Source organism: Mirounga leonina, unplaced genomic scaffold, assembly GCF_011800145.1.
Source record: "Mirounga leonina isolate KUSES-001 unplaced genomic scaffold, KU_Mleo_1.0 Mir_168, whole genome shotgun sequence".
Classification (NCBI taxonomy): Eukaryota; Metazoa; Chordata; class Mammalia; order Carnivora; family Phocidae; genus Mirounga; species Mirounga leonina.
In genome coordinates this window covers 25058781-25080363 of record NW_023270426.1, presented here as the reverse complement: position 1 = coordinate 25080363, position 21583 = coordinate 25058781, and the positions used below count along the sequence as shown (strand labels likewise).

Sequence of the window (21583 nt, the reverse complement as noted above, 5' to 3'; positions counted from 1 at the left end):
ATAAAGTCTTCCAGATTTAAAATATTGAGCTAGCCAAGCAAAACGTACTGTGTCTTTGGCTCTGATTCAACCTGAAGGCCCCCACTTTGCAACTTCTGTGTTCAGTTAATCTGTAAAAGGAGAAAAAAAGCACCAGAAACTGAGTCAGAAAAACATTACAGTAGTTTTACTTTGGGGGCAGTGCTTCCTTCTCTCTCTCTCACAGACACACACACAGAGAAGAAATGAAATGTATCCATTTCCCCCCTTCCCTTTCCGCATTTCAAATATTTCGGACTTGCTGGGTTAAACTTGTGCTCACCGAGGCAGTGGGCTCAGACACGTGGCTATACATGTAATAGGCTCAAGTGGAGCCTTTTCCTCAATACCACACCCAAGTTACATCTGTGGAGGGGCTTTATCACAGGGTTTCTAGTTCTTTCTTCATGGGAAAGGAGTTTGTACAAGGACTGAGTTAACCAGTGATAATGGGTGTTTACACCCTAGAGTGGTGCAGATCTTGTGGGTTTGGATGATACCAGTCGTCCAGAAGAGATTTTTAAGATCATCCCAAGTACAAAAAACATTGTGTGCTTTTGTTTCAATAATAAAAAATAAATCTTTCATCTAGCTTGAGTCCATTTTTGTTAGGAAAAACATTGTGTATAAAAGTGTCTGTAGGGGGCGCCTGGGTGGCTCAGTCGTTAAGTGTCTGCCTTCGGCTCAGGTCATGATCCCAGGGTCCTGGAATTGAGCCCCGCATCGGGCTCCCTGCTCCTCGGGAAGCCTGCTTCTCCCTCTCCCACTCCCTCTGCTTATGTTCCCTCTCTCGCTGTGTCTCTCTCTGTCAAATAGATAAATAAAATCTTAAAAAAAAAAAGTGTAGGAATTTATGCTAAAATGTTAACCATTAACATCCCTGAGGAATTTTCATAATCTGTTGTAATAGCTTAAATCTCAAGGGATCAGAAAAACTTACTGATTCAGTAAGCATTTAATGTGTTTAACTCTTGACTATACTAAATATTAAACTCTGAAAACTTGTAAGAAACTTGATGCAGTTTTGTTTTTATGCTCTTTTTTTTCTCCCCCTACTAGCTGGATATGAACCTGAACGAAGAGAAACAGCAACCTTTGAGGGAGAAGGACATTATCATCAAGAGGGAGATGGTGTCCCAATACTTACACACCTCTAAGGCTGTGAGTCCTGGGGCAGGTACCCATGCATGGGGGACTCTGCCCTTATCTTGGACCTGTTTGTTTTACCAGTTTTATAGAACATTTTATGTCTACATCAGTCTTATTTTATTTTGTCATATAAGCCTACTCCTGTTTTACTCTCATTCAAATTGCTGTTATTAACATACTTTTTGCCTGATTCAGTCTTCATGAGGTGTGTGTGGAGAATGGGATGGGAAATTCTGAGTCCCACAGAGTTGGGTGCTATGTATGATATGTGTCTGCCTTGATATTCAGAAGGTAATGACTAATGCTAGTCCACTTTATGTCTGGGTCCAATGTTGACTAATCTTTCCATATGCTCCCATCTAGGGCATGAGCCAGAAGGAGAGCTCTAGGTCTGCCATGATGTACATTCAAGAGCTGAGGTCAGGCCTGCGGGATATGCCTCTGCTTACCTGCCTGGAGTCCCTTCGTGTCTCCCTCAACAATAACCCTGTCAGGTGAGGATTCTGAGGTGGTAACAACAGTGCGAGCCCAAGGTTAGGTTTTGCTGGTGGATATTGAAGATCAGAGGAGCCAGGATGTATGAGAGTTTTGGATTGGGAGGAAAGAGTTGCCAGGGTAGAATTTGGGTGAATAAATACTGATTTGATTTGATTTGATATTGCATTGTCTCTGTCGATTCCTTACAGCTGGGTGCAAACATTTGGTGCTGAGGGCCTGGCCTCTTTATTGGACATCCTTAAACGACTCCATGATGAGAAAGAGGAGACTCCTGGGTGAGGACTTCCAACTTGACATCTTCCCGGTGACTTGGCTGTTTGCTCTATAGGAGAAAATGGCGTTAAAATGAGAAATTGTGGACCAGGAGAATATGCTGTTACTTGAGAACAGGGTTTGTCTTCGGGCAAACTAGAGGATGAGTGATGATTACAATACAGCAAAGGGAAGAGGAACACAGTGGATAACACAGGCTGTGGACCACATAAGATTGTGGGTCTCCCAGCATAGGTTCTTACCCAGTCTGGAAGTGGGGTTAGCATTCATCCAGAGCTCCCCTGGGACCTGTTCTGGGTTATATCCCATTCAGAAGTCTTATAATACCCTTGATGATTTTGGGACTAACTTCCTGACAATCTTCAGGGTTGGAATAGTTCTCAGGCTATCTTGGACTCTTAGGCTACCTTGAAGTCAGCCTGACCCATAGTGACTTCTCTACTTATTGGGATCTTTCCAAAACAAAACATAGGGCCTATACCTCCTGAATGGACAGGCTTGAAACCTTTGACGTAGTGAGGCAAGCAGTAATAGATGGGATATTATCCTGATCAAATTTAGCACTTAGAAACCTAGAGACGGGCGCCTGGGTGGCTCAGTCATTAAGCGGCTGCCTTCGGCTCAGGTCATGATCCCAGGGTCCTGGGATTGAGCCCCACATCAGGCTCCTTGCTCCGCGGGAAGCCTGCTTCTCCCTCTCCCACTCCCCCTGCTTGTGGTGTCTCTCTGTGTCAAAGAAATAAATAAATCTTTAAAAAGAAAGAAACCTAGAGGGAGTTAAACAGAAGATTTTAATGTAGTACTAAATTCTTGGATTGCAAGATTAACCAGAGGTCTGATGGTGGTGATCCCTCTCAACTACCTGTTTTTGCCAGTGTTTCAGGGCAAATTGCTGTGTGCTAGAATTCACTCAGCTACTAGTTGGGGATGTTCCGAAGACCTGTGTTTACAAGATTGAAAAGTCAAATGGGAGAGGGGTATACAATGAAGGGAATTCATGGAATATGTCTTCTACCACACAGGAGCTATGATAGCCGTAACAAGCATGAGATCATCCGTTGCTTGAAAGCATTTATGAACAACAAGGTGAGATTTTTCCCATTCTCATTCCAACCCTCATCATGACCCCTGTTCTTTCTTTTCTGTTGGCAAACTCCAAAAAGGACCTAGGGATATGAAGTTCAGGGCTTGTAGCTTTCCCTTTTAATATTAGAACTTTTTGATTGCCACATATGTATGTTTCTGTGGACCTTTTTTTCCAGTTCTGATGTCTGTTTCAGAAGGTAGGCTCACTTTCCTTCCTCATTTTATACTTTGTTTTGCTAATTTTTGAATTTCCTGATCTGTATTTATTGTTTGGGGAAGATTTATTTTCTGCATGTTCCTACTGTAGAATCAATGTACCTACCTTCTCTCCTTCCCTCCTTCCTTCCATTTAAACTCAGGGATCTCACAGTTGTTTGCTCCAGAGTGCAGATCTATCTTCCTCATTGTTACAATTTACTTACACCATTGGATGCGAGGGGCATTTAAAAGAAATATAAGAATCAAAGATTTTGGGCGCCTGGGTGGCTCAGTTGGTTAAGCGACTGCCTTCGGCTCAGGTCATGATCCTGGAGTCCCTGGATCGAGTCCCCCATCGGGCTCCCTGCTCGGCAGGGAGTCTGCTTCTCCCTCTGACCCTCCTCCCTCTCATGCTCTCTGTATCTCATTCTCTCTGTCTCAAATAAATAAATAAAATCTTTAAAAAAAAGAATCAAAGATTTTTATTCTTGAAGACCTAGAATTGTGTTGTATCTAATATAAAATTGTGTTGTATTTATATTCAGCTCTATTTAGCTATGCTGGGAAGAGGTCTACCCCTGTATTAGTTTATTATGGCTACTATAACAAAGTCCTACAAACTGTGTAGTAAACAACAGAAATTTATTGTCTCATAGTTCTTGGAGGCCCTAAATCCAAGATTAAGGTGTTGGTAGTATTGGGGCCTTCCGAGGGCTGTGAAGGAAAGTATGTTCCATGCCTCTCTCCTGGCTTCTGGTAGCTTGCTGTCAGTCTTTGGCATTCTGTGGCTTTTAGATGCCTCACCCCAGTGTCTGCCTTTGTGTTCACAAGGTGGTGTTCTTGTGTGCATGTCTGTGTCGACATGTTTCCTTGTTATAGGGACAACAGTCATATTGGATTAAGGGTCCACCCTACTCTAGTATGACCTTGTTGTAACTTAACTAATCACATCTGCCAATGACCCTATTTCCAAATAAGGTCAGATTCCAAGGTATTGGGGCTTAGGACTTCAACATAAGAATTTGGGGGGGGACACCATTCAACCCATAACTACCCCTACCTTTGTCCTTGGTTAGATGTTGTCATCGTTAAGCCTCCCTTCTCTGTTCTTACCCTACCAGTTTGGAATCAAGACCATGCTGGACACAGAAGAAGGTATCCTGCTGCTGGTCAGAGCCATGGATCCGGCTGTTCCCAGCATGATGATTGATGCAGCTAAGCTGCTTTCTGCTCTTTGTATCTTACCACAGCCAGAGGACATGTATGTGACTGGGTTATAACTCTTCTCCATTCTCTCTTTGACCACCTTCCCTAGTCTAGAGGAAAACTGAGTTGCTTGGGTGTCCACTTTGTCCTAAATACTAGGTAAGACCAAGGCGTGAACACTGAATCGTCATGTTTAAGGACTGTGAGGTGTTTGGCGCAGTCCTCAGCATACTGGCGGTTATCAGAGGAGTAATCTGCAGGGTGTCTCCTAGAGCTCCGTTAATGTCTGTATCACCTAGGACAAGGGTTGCTTTTACTTTGTTTTTTCACTTCAGAAGTAACACAACTTTATTTTTTTAATTCAAACAATACAGAAACATATAAAGGAAAATTTAAGTAAATTAAGTAAATCCTTTTCTGCAAAGGCAACCAGTGTTAATGGCTTGGGTACAATCTTACAGATTTTTTTTTTCTAGCAGAGACAAATTGTATTTCCTGGATTCTAAGATACTTTGTCACTCCAAAAGGTGGAATGTTAGAACTAAGGGAAGATGGCTTATGTGCATAAAACAAATCACATGCATAGGATAGATTTTTATTGCTGTGGAGCAGTTTGATTTAATAAAAACTAAATCATTACCATTCATTTCTTTTCACCTTTTTTTTTTTTTTTTAATTCAAGTTATCTTGAACATCTTTCTAGGTCGGTACTTATAAAGGTCTACCTTATCTTTAGTGGCTATTTAACATTCCATAGTATGTATGTCCCGTAACTTATTTAACAATTTCCCCATTGCTAGACTTTTTAGGTGGACATTTTTTTTTCCTTAGCAGATTCTGGCCCCTGCTCTAGGTGATAAGAAGTTTTACTATTAATAATGAACGTTTTTGTACATATATTCTTTCACGTTTATGCATTTATGTTGGATACGTTTCTGGAAGTAAGCCAAATGTTATGTGCATTTAAAACTGATACTGTTATCTACCCCTCCAAAAGTTATATCCGTTTATACTCCATAGAACAGGTGTTCTAATTTGGTATCCATAGATAGGAGTCTAGGAATGGGTTTTAGGGAATACGTTTTTCTGATGAGATTGTCCTTAGCTTTCACCAGATTCTGACCCCAGCCCTAGGTGATGAGAATAAAGTTGGAAGTTTGGACAGTTGATAATGTTCTGTGTTCTAACTGATCTGTGCCCCTGTATAATCTGCCTATTGTGCCTGTCTGTGCCAGGGCACCTGGACATTTCTCTCCCTTTCCTTTCTCCTGGGTAGGAATGAAAGGGTTTTGACAGCGATGACAGAAAGAGCTGAGATGGATGAGGTGGAACGCTTCCAGCCATTGTTGGATGGATTAAAAAGTGGAACCACCATTGCACTCAAGGCAAGTGTATCCTCTGAAACTGTGTCCAAGAATAGAATTCAAGATGGAAGGACTTAGGCTCATTTGACCATGTAATAGAACACATGGAATGGTTCCCAGCTACAGGCATACCGAGATACTGCAGGTTTGCTTCCAGAACACTACATTATAACCAATATCTCAATAAAGCGAGTTAAATGAATTTTTTGTTTTCCTAGTTTCATGCATGTAAAAGTTACCTTTACTCTATACCATGGTCTGTTAAGTGTGCAGTAGTAGTATGTCTACAACAACAGTGTACCTACCTTAATTAAATACTTTATTGCTTAAAAATGCTATCATACGAGCTTTCAGCGAGTCTAATCTCTGATCACAGATCACCACAACAAATAAAATAATAATGAAAAAGTTGGATATACTCTGAGGATTACCAAAATACGACACAGAGACAAGTGAGCAAGTGCTATTGGAAAATTAGCACTTGCTTGACACAGGGTTGCCACAGACCTTCAGTTTGTTAAAAAAAAAAGAATGCGCTATATAGAGCAGTGTGATAAAGTGAAGTCCAATGAAATGAGTTGTGTCTGTATATGTTTTATATTTCAGGATTTGTTCTGAAGGGAAAATGATTATCCTTCTCTCCAAGAAGGCAGAGAAAGAGCAGCTTTCCTTATTATGAGTTGGGGAAAAGGCATGCTATCTATTTATACGCTAGGGAAGCCAAGGCTGAGAACAAAGTCTCCCATCAAATCCTTGGAATCATTTAGACCTCTGAGTTCTCCAGACCTGGACTCAAATCAGGTCTTATTGCTCTACTAGAAAGTTGTTCTTGTAGTTTTGTACTGCATCTTCTACATTACATTTGGGTCCCTCAGCATGCATGTAAAGAGAATGGAATCTTGATCTCTAGTAGGAGTCTACAATGACATGCTGCCGAATTTTCTTACTTTAGGTGGGCTGCCTACAGCTGATCAATGCTCTCATCACACAAGCTGAAGAACTTGACTTTCGAGTGCACATCCGAAGTGAACTGATGCGCTTGGGGCTACATCAAGTGTTGCAGGTGAGATGTAGCTCTTCATTAGGATGGCCACGCCACGTGCTGCGGGCTTTGACAGCCCCATCATTAAGAACCAGGTTGAAAAGCTTGGGTTTCTAGCCAGCATAGGACACTTCTGGGTTCCCTGACTTGTACTTTTGTCATTGACAGGACCTTCGAGAGATTGAAAATGATGATATGAGAGTGCAACTAAGTGTGTTTGATGAGCAAGGAGAAGAAGATTCCTATGACCTAAAGGGACGGCTGGATGACATTCGAATGGAGATGGAATATCCTTTTATGAACTGGGTTCAAGACACGTTGAGACATTCAGTGTAGATCCCTGTACAGAATGGTGTGGGGTGATGACTCAGAACAGGGCAACAGCCTGTGTGTCTTCTCAGTAGATGAGGCAGGTATCTTTTGATTGCTGTGAGCTTTATTTACCTCAGCATGGACCAGAGATCTGAGGGTTCCTATCAAAATGAGTATGGACCTCCTAGAACATGAAATCTTAGCTTACTAAGGTGTAGAGCTGGTGTTTGGAGAATATGCATAAGTCAGGGGTGGGCTTGTAATTTACTTTCTTCTCTGTGTCCCTGAGACTGACAGAGGGAGTAGTTTGGCTCCATACTGCTATTTGACACAAGTGACTTGTGTGCAGTTACCTTTTCACTTCTGTCTACTGCTTCATCTCCAAGCCAAGGACTGAGAATTCTTTATCTCTGTGTATAATACCACCCAACCCACTGGTCCCTTGGCCTAAGGCAGCTTATGGAGCTTAAAGTTTGGGGTAATGTTTACAGGAGAGGCAGCTGTTAGAATAGAAGTGGCATCTTGTGACTTTTGCCAAGAGTAGGACCATCCACCTGTCAAACATGGTTTCTAAATATATGCTTTCCTTAGCCTCTTCCCCTTTTTTACTGACTTCAGTGATGTCTTCCAGATTCTCTTAAACACAGTGAAGGATTCAAAGGCAGAGCCACACTTCCTATCCATCCTGCAGCACCTACTCTTGGTCCGAAATGACTATGAGGCCAGGTAATGGTATACCTGTGAAAAGTATTGAATTTGAGCCTAAGTAGAGAGAGCAAAATCCTTAAATTCAAAGACCGTCCATAAAGGAAAAAAGAGACAAAGACAAGGATTACAGTTCATTTTTAGTCACAGATACAAAAGGAGTTGTCAGTTGTCCTTTTAATCTGACTAAAAGGCATCCTTATGGAGGAGGTCAGAGTGTATAAGGTAAAATGTCCTTCTTTTTTTGGAGAGGGGAAGTGAGGTGGGGTTAAGATGATAGCAAAGGGAGGTACCTATTTAAGGTTCTTCCAGGTTGCCTAGAAGTAGAGATTCAGCAGTAGTGCTATCTATCACAGAAAGGATCAAGCCTGAGTTTTAGATGGGAAATGATCGGCACCAGGAGGTAGATGGCAACAAGTTTTGATTATCTGAAGAAGATGGGGTAGGTCTTGTAGAATAGCGAGTTTCCTAGCATGGCAGCATTCTTCTGTTAGTTTTATGAAAAAAGGTCTTTTTAGGAACACATCTCAGGTCTCTCTGTTATCAAAGCAATTAACTTTCCTGATCCTAAATGTCTGAAAATTATATTTTGGTTTTCCTCTGATAACCTTCTTCTCTTTCTTCCATAGACCGCAGTACTATAAGTTGATTGAAGAATGTATTTCTCAGATAGTTTTGCACAAGAATGGGGCTGATCCTGACTTCAAGTGCCGGCACCTCCAGATTGATATTGAGGGGTTGATTGGTAAGTATATTCTATCTAGCTCCTTAAAACATTGCTCTGCCTTTCATTTTTTATCTTTGTTCCAGTGAAATTTTCAGAGAAGGTATCTTTCTAGTCCGCAGGTATTTCCATTTTTGTCTTTAGGTGATAACTAGCTTCTGTGCTAGGAATATACAGACCTTTAGTTTATTGTTACATAAATCTAAAAATTTACCCCTACTCAAACATCACCCCACCTTTTGAAGGGACTTTACCTATTATCTGTGATTCCTGCTGGTCTCAGACATTCTTAAGTACCACTTGTAGGCACTCTCCAGGCCATCCAGCATGGTGGCCTTACTATAGAACAGGCACTCAAAAATTGCATGTTGAACTTAACTGAAAGATTCATTTCTTTGTCTAGAGCAGATAATTAAGAAGGATAATAAAAATAAGCAAATGGACAAAAGACTGCCCTTTGGTTATATTGAAGGGTGTAGGTAGTGGGAAAGACAAGAGAATTGGGAGCTTCACTTACTGACTTTCTTTTCAGATCAAATGATTGATAAAACAAAGGTGGAGAAATCTGAAGCTAAAGCTACAGAACTGGAAAAAAAGGTGTGTGTAAGAGATCAAAAAAATGGAAGGCCTTTCTTTCTTTCGTTTTCTTTTTAAAGATTATGATTTTTTTCTGACATGTGAAACTGTTACCTGTGATATTTTCCAAGCATTCAGCACCCAGTAGCAGTTCCTAGGGGAAACCTTTCTGGTATAGGTTTGTCACTGGAGAAACTAATATGGATGTGATCCTGAGGAGTTAATGGTATGCAGTTCTTGAGCCCCTGGGTAGGGACAGGAACAAAAGATGACTCTCATGTCTAACAGTGACAGCTCTGCGGTTTGGCTGGTATCTCAGGCCTCTTACCCCTGGAACAACAGGGACTGGAATATGTCTGAATTCTTTTTTTCTCTTCAGTTGTTAGGACTTCTGTTGTGATTGATAGGGTTTTGCTCCTAGAGGCTGCTGGGATTGTACACCATAGCTGCTCTGGTGTAAATGTCTTAACAATGTGAAATTTCTTTAAAAATTTTAGGTTTGTTGTCGTTTTGCCTTTTTTTTTTTTTTTAACAGAGAGAGTGCAAGTGCGGGGTCGGGGGTGGAGGGGAGCAGCAGAGGGAGAGGAAGAGAATCTTAAGCATACTCTGTGCTGAGCACAGAGCCTGATGTAGGGCTCTATCTCACAATCCTGAGATCATGACCTGAGCTGCAATCAAGAGTCAGATGCTTGACCCACTGAGCCACCCAGGCACCCTGTTTGTTATTTGTTTTTTAATCCAAATACAGTTGACATACAACGTTAGATTAGTTTTAGGGGCGCAACATAGTGATTCAACAACTCTATACATTATGCTGTGCTTTCCACAAGTGTAGCTACCGTCTGTCACCATACAACAGTATTACAGTACTGTTCACTATATTCCCTGTGCTGTACCTTACTCCCCGTGACTTACTCCATAACTGAAAGCCTGTACCTTCCACTCCCCGCTCACCCATTTTGCCCATCTCCCACCCCCTTTCCCTCTGGCAAACACCTCTGTGTTCTCTGTATTTATCAGTTCATTTCTGCTTTTTTTGTTTTTTCATTTGTTTTGTTTTTTAAAATTCCACGTATAAGTGAAATCATACAGTATTTGTCTTAGGTTGTTTTGTTTTTAGAACTCCCCAAATTAGATAGACTGGAAATGATCCCTGGTTCCCTCTACTTTAACTTTGATTTTGAGTTCAAAATTATGGTGGTCTTTTTTCCCAGGCATTTCCTAGGAAAGTGAGCTCTGTAAAGGCTTGGGACAGAACAGTGAATTTGGGGGGATAACACTCTGCTTCTTCCTGGAGAGCTTACTAGGAGCCTAATTCCTTTTTCCTTTAGTTGGACTCAGAGTTAACAGCCCGACATGAGCTACAGGTAGAAATGAAAAAGATGGAGAGCGACTTTGAGCAGAAGCTCCAGGATCTTCAGGGAGAAAAGGATGCCTTGAATTCTGAAAAGCAGCAGATTGCCACAGAGAAACAGGACTTGGAAGCAGAGGTGTCTCAGCTCACAGGAGAGGTAATGTTTGAGCAGGGAAGGTAGAGTGACCTCTAAGCCATCGGCAGCTCATGATGGGCCTGTCTTGCAGCAGGAGCCAGTCATCTTACTCCTAGGGAAGGTTTAGCTACCAATAGGTGATCTAGTTAAATGATGCATATTTTAAAAATCATTTACTGTTTTTTGTTTCATTTTGAGGTAACACACAAGATAGAAAATTTGGAAAATACGAACAATATAGAGAGTAAAAGGAGTCACAGTACTACCCAGAAATAAAACTAAGTCATCTCATAAATTCAGGAGTAAAATCCAAAAAAACTCTTCATATATTTGCTGATTTTCTCTTACTTGACAGATTAATGCCCACACTCTCTTTGCAGTTACAGTTATTTAAATGATCTGTGATATCTGATAACTTGATTACTTATGTGCTTATCTCACTAGAATATTTGATTTCTTGAACTTTGCATTTTTTAATTAAAGGGAGAATTTAACATAAAGGTTGAATTTGCTTTTTTAATGCAAAGCGTGCTGAACTAAGAACATGAAGACCTGAATTCTAGTCTTGGCTCTGCCACTAAATATCAGTGTGACTTTAGGTGAATCATTTCATCAGTCTGACTCCTTTCAGTGTCTTCATGTGTAAAAAGAAAACTCTGGATTAAGTAATTTTTTAGGTCCTTTCCAACCCCAGTGGTCCCTGAAGTGGAGTGAAGAGTACTTCCATTGATGTTGTTCCTCTAGGTTGCCAAGCTGTCCAAGGAACTGGAAGATGCCAAGAAAGAAATGACTTCTCTCTCTGCTGCAGTTACTGCTGTAGCCCCTCCTAGCAGTGCTACTGTTCCCCCTCCTCCTGACACTGTTACTCCACCCCCAGCCCCTCCTTTACCAGGAGAGCTTAGCATACCCACCCCACCTCCTCTTCCTGGAGGTGGTACCATTCCTCCTCCACCACCACCCCCGCCTTTGCCTGGGAGTTCTTCTATCCCCCCACCCCGTCCTTTGCCTGAGGGTGCTGCTATCCCCCCACCCCCTCCTTTGCCTGGGAGTGTTGGCATCCCTGTACCACCCCTTTTGCTTGAGGGTGCTGGTATCCCTCCACCCCCTCCTTTGCCTGGGAGTGCTGGCATCTCCTTACCACCTCCTTTGCCTGGGGGTGCTGGCATCCCCCCACCCCCTCCTTTGCCTGGGAGTGCTGGCATCTCCTTACCACCCCCTTTGCCTGGGGGTGCTGGCATCCCCCCACCTCCTCCTTTGCCTGGGGGTACTGGTATCCCCCCACCCCCTCCTTTGCCTGGGGGTACTGGCATGCCCCCACCCCCTCCTCCCTTGCCTGGAGGAGCAGGAATGCCACCTCCCCCTCCTCTTCCTGGTGGTCCTGGAATCCCTCCACCCCCTCCATTTCCTGGCGGTCCTGGAATTCCTCCACCTCCACCCGGAATGGGTATGCCTCCACCTCCCCCTTTTGGATTTGGAGTTCCTGCAGCCCCAGTTCTGCCATTTGGATTAACCCCAAAGAAGCTTTATAAGCCAGAGGTGCAACTCCGGAGGCCAAACTGGTCCAAGGTGAGAATTTCTGTCCATTTTTTCCTCAATAGATATCTTAAGCCAGTTTAGTTTCCTACTTTGTATTTTGTGCCCTGGTGGGCTTCTGTTTTTTATGGCTAGCATCTGTCTGTCTTCAGGTTGCACTCACACTTGTGTTTACTCAGCACAAATTAGGCATCTTCTGTGTACCAGACATCACTCTGGAGAATTCTTGGAGCCCTCTACTCTGCTACAAAACCTAAACATATCCTTAAGTTAATGTTTTTGGCCTTTTCTCTGAGGGTATGAGTGCCACGGTAACCCACAGTTTGATAATAGTCATTTCACCAGTCTGCAAGCTGTTGATAATAGTGCTGATCTGAAAGTTGGGGATTTATGGATACACCCTCCTACCTCTTCCCCATAAATGAGCTACAGAGGACATGTGTGCATAGCACAGTATTGTTTCCACTCTGTTCGATGCCCCTGTGATTCTGCTTTGGCCTTCTGCTTCCAGAAACCAAGTTAAAGGAGCTTAAGGATTTACTTATAAAATGAACAAGTATGTCAGTTAGCCAAATTGATAGGGAGAATATAATGTAGAACAAGGGAAGATGTGAAATACAACCTCAGTACTTCTAAAATTAGAGGATGTGAGGTTAGGAGGAGGATAAGTAGCATAAGTGAACCTAGCTCTTGAATGAACTGGGAGCACTATGTCCGGATCCTTCCATGCAGAGCACAGCTCTTGTGTGTCTCCGGTTAGTCTTACTCTAGTAAGTCATTGCTCAGAATCACCACCCACCTCTTCTGCATCTTAGTCAGTTTTCTAGGATGGAAAGTACAGGGCTCCAGTTAGTAACTCTTAACACCCTGCCCGTATCCACAGTTTGTTGCTGAGGACCTGTCCAAGGACTGCTTCTGGACAAAGGTGAAGGAGGACCGCTTTGAGAACAACGAACTTTTCGCCAAACTTACTCTGACCTTTTCTGCCCAGACCAAGAGTGAGTACCTTCCTCTTTCATGCACAGGTCCAGTATAGGACTTAAGAGTATCCTTTAAGTGAGTCTCCCATTCCTTTCCCTTCCCTGAGTGAGGGTTGAAGAGAGGTGGTTTTTCCCATTCGGAAGAAATTAAGATATTTTTGTATTCTGGGGACGCTGGGGTTGGGAAAGAAAACTGTTGCATTTTGGTATTTTTTTTCCCCAATTTTTTGGCATGTAGGTATTTTTTATCAGTATAACATGTTGGGGATATGAGATTAAGGTGACATGAAGCTCATTATGGGCCCATTTTGATAATACTCTTGAACGGATTCTGGCACTGTCTTTAAGGTGCCATCCCAGACCTACAAACTTAATAAGGGTTGGGCCAGTCTTTCACAGGTTAGGTGGTTGAGTGACTGTCTACAATAACAACCATGTGTGATTCTTTTTCTTTTCTTCCATTTCTTTTCAATATCTGATGCTTTTCGCTTCCTGGCCCTTTGCTCCTCCAGCTTCAAAAGGTAAGAATACAGAAGAGCCTTTTAATTGGGTATCTTGAACATTAGAGAAAAGATGTAACAGATGTAAAGGAATTTCTCTTTAGAAAACTGAGATGAGATTGGGGATTGATTTATCTTCTTTCTCTCTCTTTTTTTTTAAGAGTCTAGAAGGACCAGTAGCTGTGATGTTTAATTGACAGCATAGACAGTTGTTTTAAGTTTAAGTCGAAGCTGCCATATAGTTCTTTCTTTGGAAGGCGAGGGACACCTTAAGTATTTTAATACCATGACCTTATTTATTTATTTATTTTTTATTATACCATGACCTTACATTACTGTTGTGTTTTATAGTCTTCCAAGTGCTTTAACACATATTATTTCTTGGACCTGCCAAGAAGCCTTAAGAGATAAGCAGGTTGTATATTATCTCCATTCTGTAGCATGCTTGAACTGAATATGCGTAACTTGCCCAAGGTTAAATGACCAGATCCAGGGATCTTGTCTTCTGGTCCTTGTCTTTTTTTTTTTTTTTTTTTTTTTTAATAAATTCTTGCTTTTCTTCTTCACCTTCATATCTTCCCCTTTGTTCTGGAAGAGCTGATCTGTTCTGCCCTCTTCTTTCTTCACTTCTTAATTTTTGGTTTTGTGCTGCCTTGGGACGGGGCACTTGTAGTTTTTTCCCCTGAGGGATACAGTATTTGAATTTAATGACAGTTATAGCCTAATAATTTTGTATTTCCATCTTAGAGCTTTTTTTTGTTTCCTTAGAGGTGTATTTTGACCCTAGTGATGAAAATTAAGTGCAACTTTTGAGCATTTCCCCCTCTTCTGTCTGCCCTTCCCCTCCCCCAGTAAATAAGCACTTATTTTTTTCCTTAAGTGAACTGATGGAAGCAGGCTGCACTTTGTTCTGTTAAGGAGCCTAACACTGCTAGGAGCCCTTGGTGGCCCCTAGTTAGGTGTGTCTATCTGAGAGCCTAAGATGGCTGGGCTCAGGCGTGACCTCTTGCCTTTCACTCAGGGCAGAGTGGCCTTGTACTCTAGAATAACTGTCATCTGCTGAACAAAAGTGCAGCCAAGGGGTTGACTTCCTCTTGCTTAGTGAAAAATCCTGTGATAATGACCACTTAGGCTATTCTGGTATATCAGCAACGATTAGTTGACAGAGAAACTCAAAATCGAATGATTTCCTAATTTGTAGGTTCACAGAATCTACCCCTGTGTTGGCCTGTGGCGTAAGTCCCGTTCTCTCAGCTGTGGCCTGAGCACCACTGCACCTGCACACCGGCCAGGCGTCTTTCCTCCCGCCTCAGCCACCCCCTTCCTCTGTACATTTGTATTACTAGTGATTATAGTGAGGTTTTCTGCACTTTCGTGGTTTTCCTTGGCATTTTATTCCCACTGTGAATTGATAGTGTTTTAAAAATACCCAAGCAAGACCATATCTCATCTTTTGTCGTTTTCAGAAGTGTAACCACACTTTTTAATGCTCCTTTAGCTCTCAGATTCTGCCCTGGAAACTACTTTCTTTTCATTTGAAGGTTTTAACTTTCTACCAGCCTTGGCTCTCCCAGCCCCCCCCCCCCCGAATTATTCTTAGAAAACTCTGTATCTTAATCTAAAAAAAAAAAAAAATGAGTATGACTTAGTTGATTTAGTTTAGTGGAGTATTGATTTTTCAGGTAGTAATAGTCTGCACTACTAGATTGCTGCTCTTGTGATGAAGGAAATTCCTAGCTAGTCTTTAAATACCTTTAGCTTCAGTTAGCACTTCCAGGTATTAAATTGGCACTCTGTCTTAATTTCCTCATTTTTCCATTAGGGAACACTAGGGGATGTGTCCTCGAAAATTACGAAATCATGAGCAATTTTCCAGACATTCTAAATCTTCAATGATTTAATTTTCTGTCAAGCATAATCCTGAGTATTTACTGTTTACCCAACTCTGAGTGACCCACAGCACTCAGATGCCACAGAACTTCCCTGCTGCTCGTAGCCCTTGCTATGTCTTGTTATCATTCATTTCCCCCCCAAATAAGAACTCCCTCCCCCTTTTAAAAATTCTTCTTTGGATTTTTAATGTTTTCCTGACTTTAATGTCTGATTTATTTTTTCCTTCTCTCTTTACCTGCTTTCTTTTTTTTTTTAAGATTTTATTTATTTATTCATGAGAGAGAGAGAGAGAGAGAGATGCAGAGGGAGAAGCAGGCTCCCAAGGAGCAGGGAGCCCAATGCGGGAGTTGATCCCAGGACTCTGGGATCATGACCTGAGCCGAAGGCAGACGCTTAACCATCTGAGCCACCCAGGAGCCCCTTTTTTTTTTTTTTAAGATTTATTTATGTATTTGACAGAGAGAGACACAGCGAGAGAGGGAACACAAGCAGGGGAAGTGGGAGAGGGAGAAGCAGGCTTCCCACCAGGCAGGGAGCCTGATGCGGGACTCGATCCCAGCACCCTGGGATCATGACCTGAGCCAAAGGCAGACGCCTAACGACTGAGCCACCCAGGTGTCGCTCTTTACCTGCTTTCTTTTCCTTTGTTATAGTCTATAAATCTGTGGTGATGCAAGAGGTATTAGAATGTTGGGGTTTGTTGAATGTGTCTCTTGGGAACAAAATAGTTGCCCTAATACCATCTGCACAGGCCTCCGGTGGCAGCCAGAAGTGCTCTGTGCGGACCCCATGCCATGTGTAACTCCCACTGTGAGCATGCTGACTAATTTGCTTTTGTCTTTCCTGATGTGGTTTTGAACTTCTTCTCTTGGTGCTCAGGCTGGCAAACTCAGTGCAGACTTCCCGATAGCCCCCTTGCTCACAACAACCCAGAAACACTTCAGTAAAAAAGGCTTTGGGGTTCTTAAAGTTTATCAGGTAAGGAAATTCAAGCTCTAGCAACTTGAGAGGTGAGCGCTCAGAGGACCCACATCTTCTCAGTATGAAAGCAAGGTTGCTTTTGCTTCTGCTACTTTAAACATGTCCAGTATAAAATTTCAGAAGATCTTTATCCTTAATCCTGTTTTTCAAGTAGGTAAGCAGTTTCAGTTTCCAAGTCTCTTATTCATAGTCTTAATATTGATGATATAGTTAAATGATAGATGAATACTCATTACCACTCCATAAATATTCTGTCCTTCAGATAAAGAATTAGAGACACAGCTTGAATAACTTCCTAGGCTATATAGTGCCAGAGCCAGGATTCAGACTGTGGAGTGTGTGACTCCAAAGTCCTTGCTCTAGCCCTCTGCTTCCCAGAAGCATATGTGTCTGTCCTAAGAACTTCTGGGGGCTTAGATCCAGACAAAAGATGAAAGAAGGGGATATGCTGGCGTTTGCAACCACTTCATTCATTCAGGCACTTCTCTTTCAGTCCTTGAACTGGCAGTGACTCTTAGTACAAAAAAGGAACAGCAGATTAGGGAAAGTAGGTGAAATGCTGGATATTTAGGGTTGAGGAAGAGGAAATATGTTCTGATTCTAGTACATTCAACTGTAGCAAAACGAACCCAGCTGGACAAATAAGGCCTGCTTATCTAGTGTAGTGGAAGTTTTACTTAGATGATTTCAGGCCAATAGTTGCCAGACTTGATGAGGAAGTTATTTGGACAGGAGGTTTTTATAATGTTGCATTATTTCCTCTCTCACTTGCTAAACACAAGTCTCTGTTATTTGTTAGACATGGCTATCCCCCTTATATTTTACTGATACCCAAAACTTCCTGTATATCTACTCCAGGAACAGACATTAGAGAGAACACCCACCTTCCTCTTTTTTTTTTTTTTTTAAGATTTTATTTATTTATTTGAGAGAGAGAGAATGAGAGACAGAGAGCACGAGAGGGAAGAGGATCAGAGGGAGAAGCAGACCCCCCGCCGAGCAGGGAGCCCGATGTGGGACTCGATCCCGGGACTCCAGGATCATGACCTGAGCTGAAGGCAGTCGCTTAACCAACTGAGCCACCCAGGCGCCCCACCTTACTCTTTACATCTGCCTCCTCTAGTAATGGTTCTCCAGCCACTGCATCATTATGGTTCAGGAAGATGTGAGCCTTTTTAATAAGAGAAGGGCCCAGAGAGAGGAACCAGTCTTCCTATGTATACTACAGGTTCTCTTACACATTTTTCTCTCTTAAGGATTAGTTTCTTGTTTTTGAACTCTTGACTTCCTATAAATCACAGATTTACTCTGTCAGTTTATTCCTTGTCAGAGAATATTATGAATTCAGACCTGATAGGTAGTACTATAAAATTTGGGAGTTCTTTTCACTTTCTCACCATCCTTATGGTGATCAGCAAGGAGTCTTTTATCATAGTCTCTTTGTTGACTCTCTCTCTTGAATTCCTTGGGAACATGCTCAGTAGTTAAACTAATTTTTTTTTTCAAACTTTTCTGGGGAGCATTTTCATCACTGTGGTGATTGAGGTCATTATTTGTATGAATAAAATAACTGGTTTTTCATTCAGCTTTTCTTTTAACTCTGACTCTTTTGTTGATGACATGATCTCATGAAAAATAGTATCTCTTGAAACTGTGTGGGAAATGATAACTGTTGTCCTAAGTACAGTGGCATTTTCCTTTTTAGGTTTATTCCTTCCAAAAACCTTTTGCGCTCATAAGATCCACAAGTTAGTTACCCTCAGTAGGTGTGCATTGGCCAATATGTAGTGTTAGACCCTCTCCCTGTTAAAGTATGAGGTGCATTGTGGGAACTGTGAGAATCAGAACAGTTCTCCAAGTGATTTTCAGCAGTAACTTAGAACTCTGGCTAAAAAGTAAGATCTTGACCGGGAGTTAAGAATTTCATAAATGATAACCGTATTCTAGTTAGGATTTGACTGTGCGTCAAGATCCCAAGGTTTGTGCTCTTGTCCCATAAGACAGAACTATTGGCAACAACCATCTGTTGCTCTCCCAGAGCTTTGTTGGTTCAGGCTTCAAGAGGAGCCTGTGGTGGGGAAGCAATCCTTTCTTTCCCCCCAGATTGAAGGGTCTTTTTTCTTTTCCCTGTGATCCTCTTTTGTCCACTAGGTGGCACTCCTTTGGTTGGATCTTTATCAGTAAGCGTACAAGTGAATCTTTAGTTTCTGCAACTTTAACCCCTTGAAACAAGATTTTGTTAGAGCTCAACATGCTCCACCTTACTCAGTGAGTCTCTTGACAGAAAGATGTCCATTCCATCAGTTCCTTACTCCTCTCAAGTGTATAGGATAAGGATGTGTGCTATTCAAGTGAATATTTGTTGGGATTGTTGTCTTTTAATTACTAATTTTCTTGGGTTCTGAGTAGGATCAGACTATTAGTGCAAAGTGTTTGGGAAGTTCCATTATATCAGATGGTACTTCCTTGTGATTTAAAAAACTTAAATCCATGGCACCTGAATTTGCTCAGTCAGTTAAGTGTCCGACTCTTGATTTCAGCTCAGGTCATGATCTCAGGGTCGTGAGATCGTGCCCAGCGTGGGGCGTGCTTAAGATTCTCTCTTGGGGCACCTGGGTGGCTCAGTCATTAAGTGTCTGCCTTTGGCTCAGGTCATGATCCCAGGGTCCCAGGATCGAGCCCCGCATCAGGCTCCCTGCTCAGCGGGAGGCCTGCTTCTCCCTCTCCCACTCCCCCTGCTTGTGTTCCCTCTCTCACTGTCTCTCTCTCTCTGTCAAATAAAGTCTTTTTTAAAAAAAAATTCTCTTTCCCTCTCCCTCTGCCCACCCCCTCAATCTCCTGCTTGCACGAGTGCACATGCACACTCTCTCTGTCTAAAAAAAAATAAAAGACCTAAATCTACTCCTATCACCTGGGGTTATGAGGAGCCCTGCGTATTTGGATTGTCCTCTCCCCATCATCAGGGGTATAAAAAATAACCTACCCGCCCCCCCCCACATACCCATCTGTACTCCCAACCTTTCCATCACTATTTGCCTTGAATTCATTGGATCTAATATTAGTTTATTTATCTTGGTTTATATTACTTCCTATAGGGAGCCCCAGACTTCCAGGTCACCCTCATATCCCATACTTGAATCCCCATAAAGCTCTTTTTTTTTTTTTTTTTTTTTTGCTTTTTTTCATAAAGCTCTTTCTGTCTCCTATTCAGTCTCCCTCTCTGATCCTCCCTGAGTTGGTTCAGGCTTCAAGAGGAGTCTGTGGTAGGGAAGCAATCCCTTCTTTCCCCCCGATTGGAGGGTCTTTTTTCTTTTCCCTGTGATCCTCTTCTTTGTGCCCTCTGGAATTCATGTTCCATTACTAGAAAAATCTCCTCTGACATCAACTTCACCTTGTTGATCTAAAAGAGACCTGGCTTTCCCTCAACACTGCTTTCCTTCTTGCCCTCGAGTGTGGTGGGGTTTTTTCTCCCATAAACCTCATCCCAATGGACTTGGACCCACAGATGGTGTAGATGTCCTCTTTGTTGTTTATTGCCACTTTCAGATCATTCCACCTTTCTCTTTGCTAAAACCCCATAATTTTGTATCTCATGACATCAAATGACATCACCCAGTTCCTCTCTTAGTGCCGGTCATCTACTGACATCCCGAGCTATTCCTTATTCCTTAGCCAGGTTAGCTGTGGCTGCTCTTGGCGGTACTCCACGATCACTTCCACCTTAGTTCTTAGCAATTTCTACACGAAAGGGTCATAATCCTACCAATATGCTGGCTTCACAGTTCCTTGAATTGTTCTTTTCCAGTGATTTTGTCCTCTCCCTTACCTCACCCATTCAACTGCAGTCTTTCTCCAATCTTAACTTCATGCCACCCGTGTTCTAGCTTTTTACGTCTCTCTCTTTAGGACCGACTGACGCAGTCCTCCAGCCCCACTGAGACATCCAGTCCATTTGTCCTACCACCTTTCACTGTGTTTCTGCTCCTTGATGACTTCACTCTCCTCCTCAGCTAAAATTCCGTGGTTAGTCATGATAATAATCACTCTCTTCGGTGTTTTCCCCTTCCATTACTTCTCTCTGATTTCATCATAGTTGATGGGCAAAACGACAGTCTCTCTGTCTCACAGGTAGCTGTGCAAGTGAATGTGGCTGAGAAAAAACAACAAACACCTGGTCCTCCTGGATAGACTTTCTCCACTTGGCTTTCAGGGCAGCAGGTGCTGTTACTTATTCTCCTACCTCACTGGCCGTTCTTGCTTCTGGCTCCCATCTGCTCAGTTTGCATTGTGACATGCCCCTCGATCCTGCCAGGCAATCGGATATTAAACATTACGAGTCTGTTCAGCTTCCCATTCTCCTAAATTATTATTTCACGTTTTCTGTCTTCAAAGACCCAACTCCTCCTTCATCTTCATTCTCAGTTGAGCATGTCTTCCTCCTACTTCACTGAGAAAACTGAAGCCATTGGAAAAGGCACTTCTGTGAACTTCCACCATTACTGTACCCACTCTCTATCTTCCTCTCTCTTACCATGGTCCTGTTTAAGCCAGTTCCTGTACTTCATTTCAACAAATGCATAGAGTACATTAAAAATATAAAATTAAAAAATCTCCCTCTCTTTGCCTGGAGTGACCGTGGTTAACACACCTTTCACCTGCATGTGTTATTCTAGTAAAGGAATGAACGAAATCCTTTTCTTTTGTGGGGAAATGTGGAAAATTTTGATAGAACCATATTGGAAATTTAAGGGGCAGGGGAATAAAGATAAAATGACAAATATGAGAGTATACACATATTTTTTTTTATTTTTTTAAAGGAGAGTATACACATATTTTTAATGTAATCTTTGTGATCCCATGTGGTAGATATACATTTTGCATTTTGCTTAACATGATTTAGCACCTCTTGCTATCATAACATAGAGATGTACCCCATTATTTCTAATGGATAGTTATGTACTTTTTTTTTTAAGATTTATTTATTGTAGAGAGAGAAAGAGTGAGCACAGTGTGGGGAGGGCAGAGGGAGATGGAGAGAGAGAATCTCAAGCAGAC

The 21583-nt window shown here is 42.1% G+C and overlaps 1 protein-coding gene across 4 annotated transcripts in view; it reads left to right on the top strand.

Moving 5' to 3' along the window:
* DIAPH1 (diaphanous related formin 1) overlaps nt 1–21583 on the top strand; it is a 93920-nt gene that overhangs the window by 27566 nt on the left and 44771 nt on the right. For 2 of the 4 annotated variants that reach the window (XM_035014319.1, XM_035014321.1), the window contains 15 exons: nt 1078–1179; nt 1531–1661; nt 1854–1940; nt 2961–3024; nt 4344–4483; nt 5705–5813; nt 6745–6855; nt 7003–7121; nt 7756–7872; nt 8481–8596; nt 9108–9172; nt 10483–10662; nt 11386–12207; nt 13058–13172; nt 13667–13675. In XM_035014319.1, the coding sequence (XP_034870210.1) occupies nt 1078–1179; nt 1531–1661; nt 1854–1940; nt 2961–3024; nt 4344–4483; nt 5705–5813; nt 6745–6855; nt 7003–7121; nt 7756–7872; nt 8481–8596; nt 9108–9172; nt 10483–10662; nt 11386–12207; nt 13058–13172; nt 13667–13675 (2287 nt within the window). The remainder of the gene's footprint in view (nt 1–1077; nt 1180–1530; nt 1662–1853; nt 1941–2960; nt 3025–4343; nt 4484–5704; nt 5814–6744; nt 6856–7002; nt 7122–7755; nt 7873–8480; nt 8597–9107; nt 9173–10482; nt 10663–11385; nt 12208–13057; nt 13173–13666; nt 13676–21583) is intronic. The other 2 variants (XM_035014322.1, XM_035014320.1) reach the window with 1 other exon arrangement.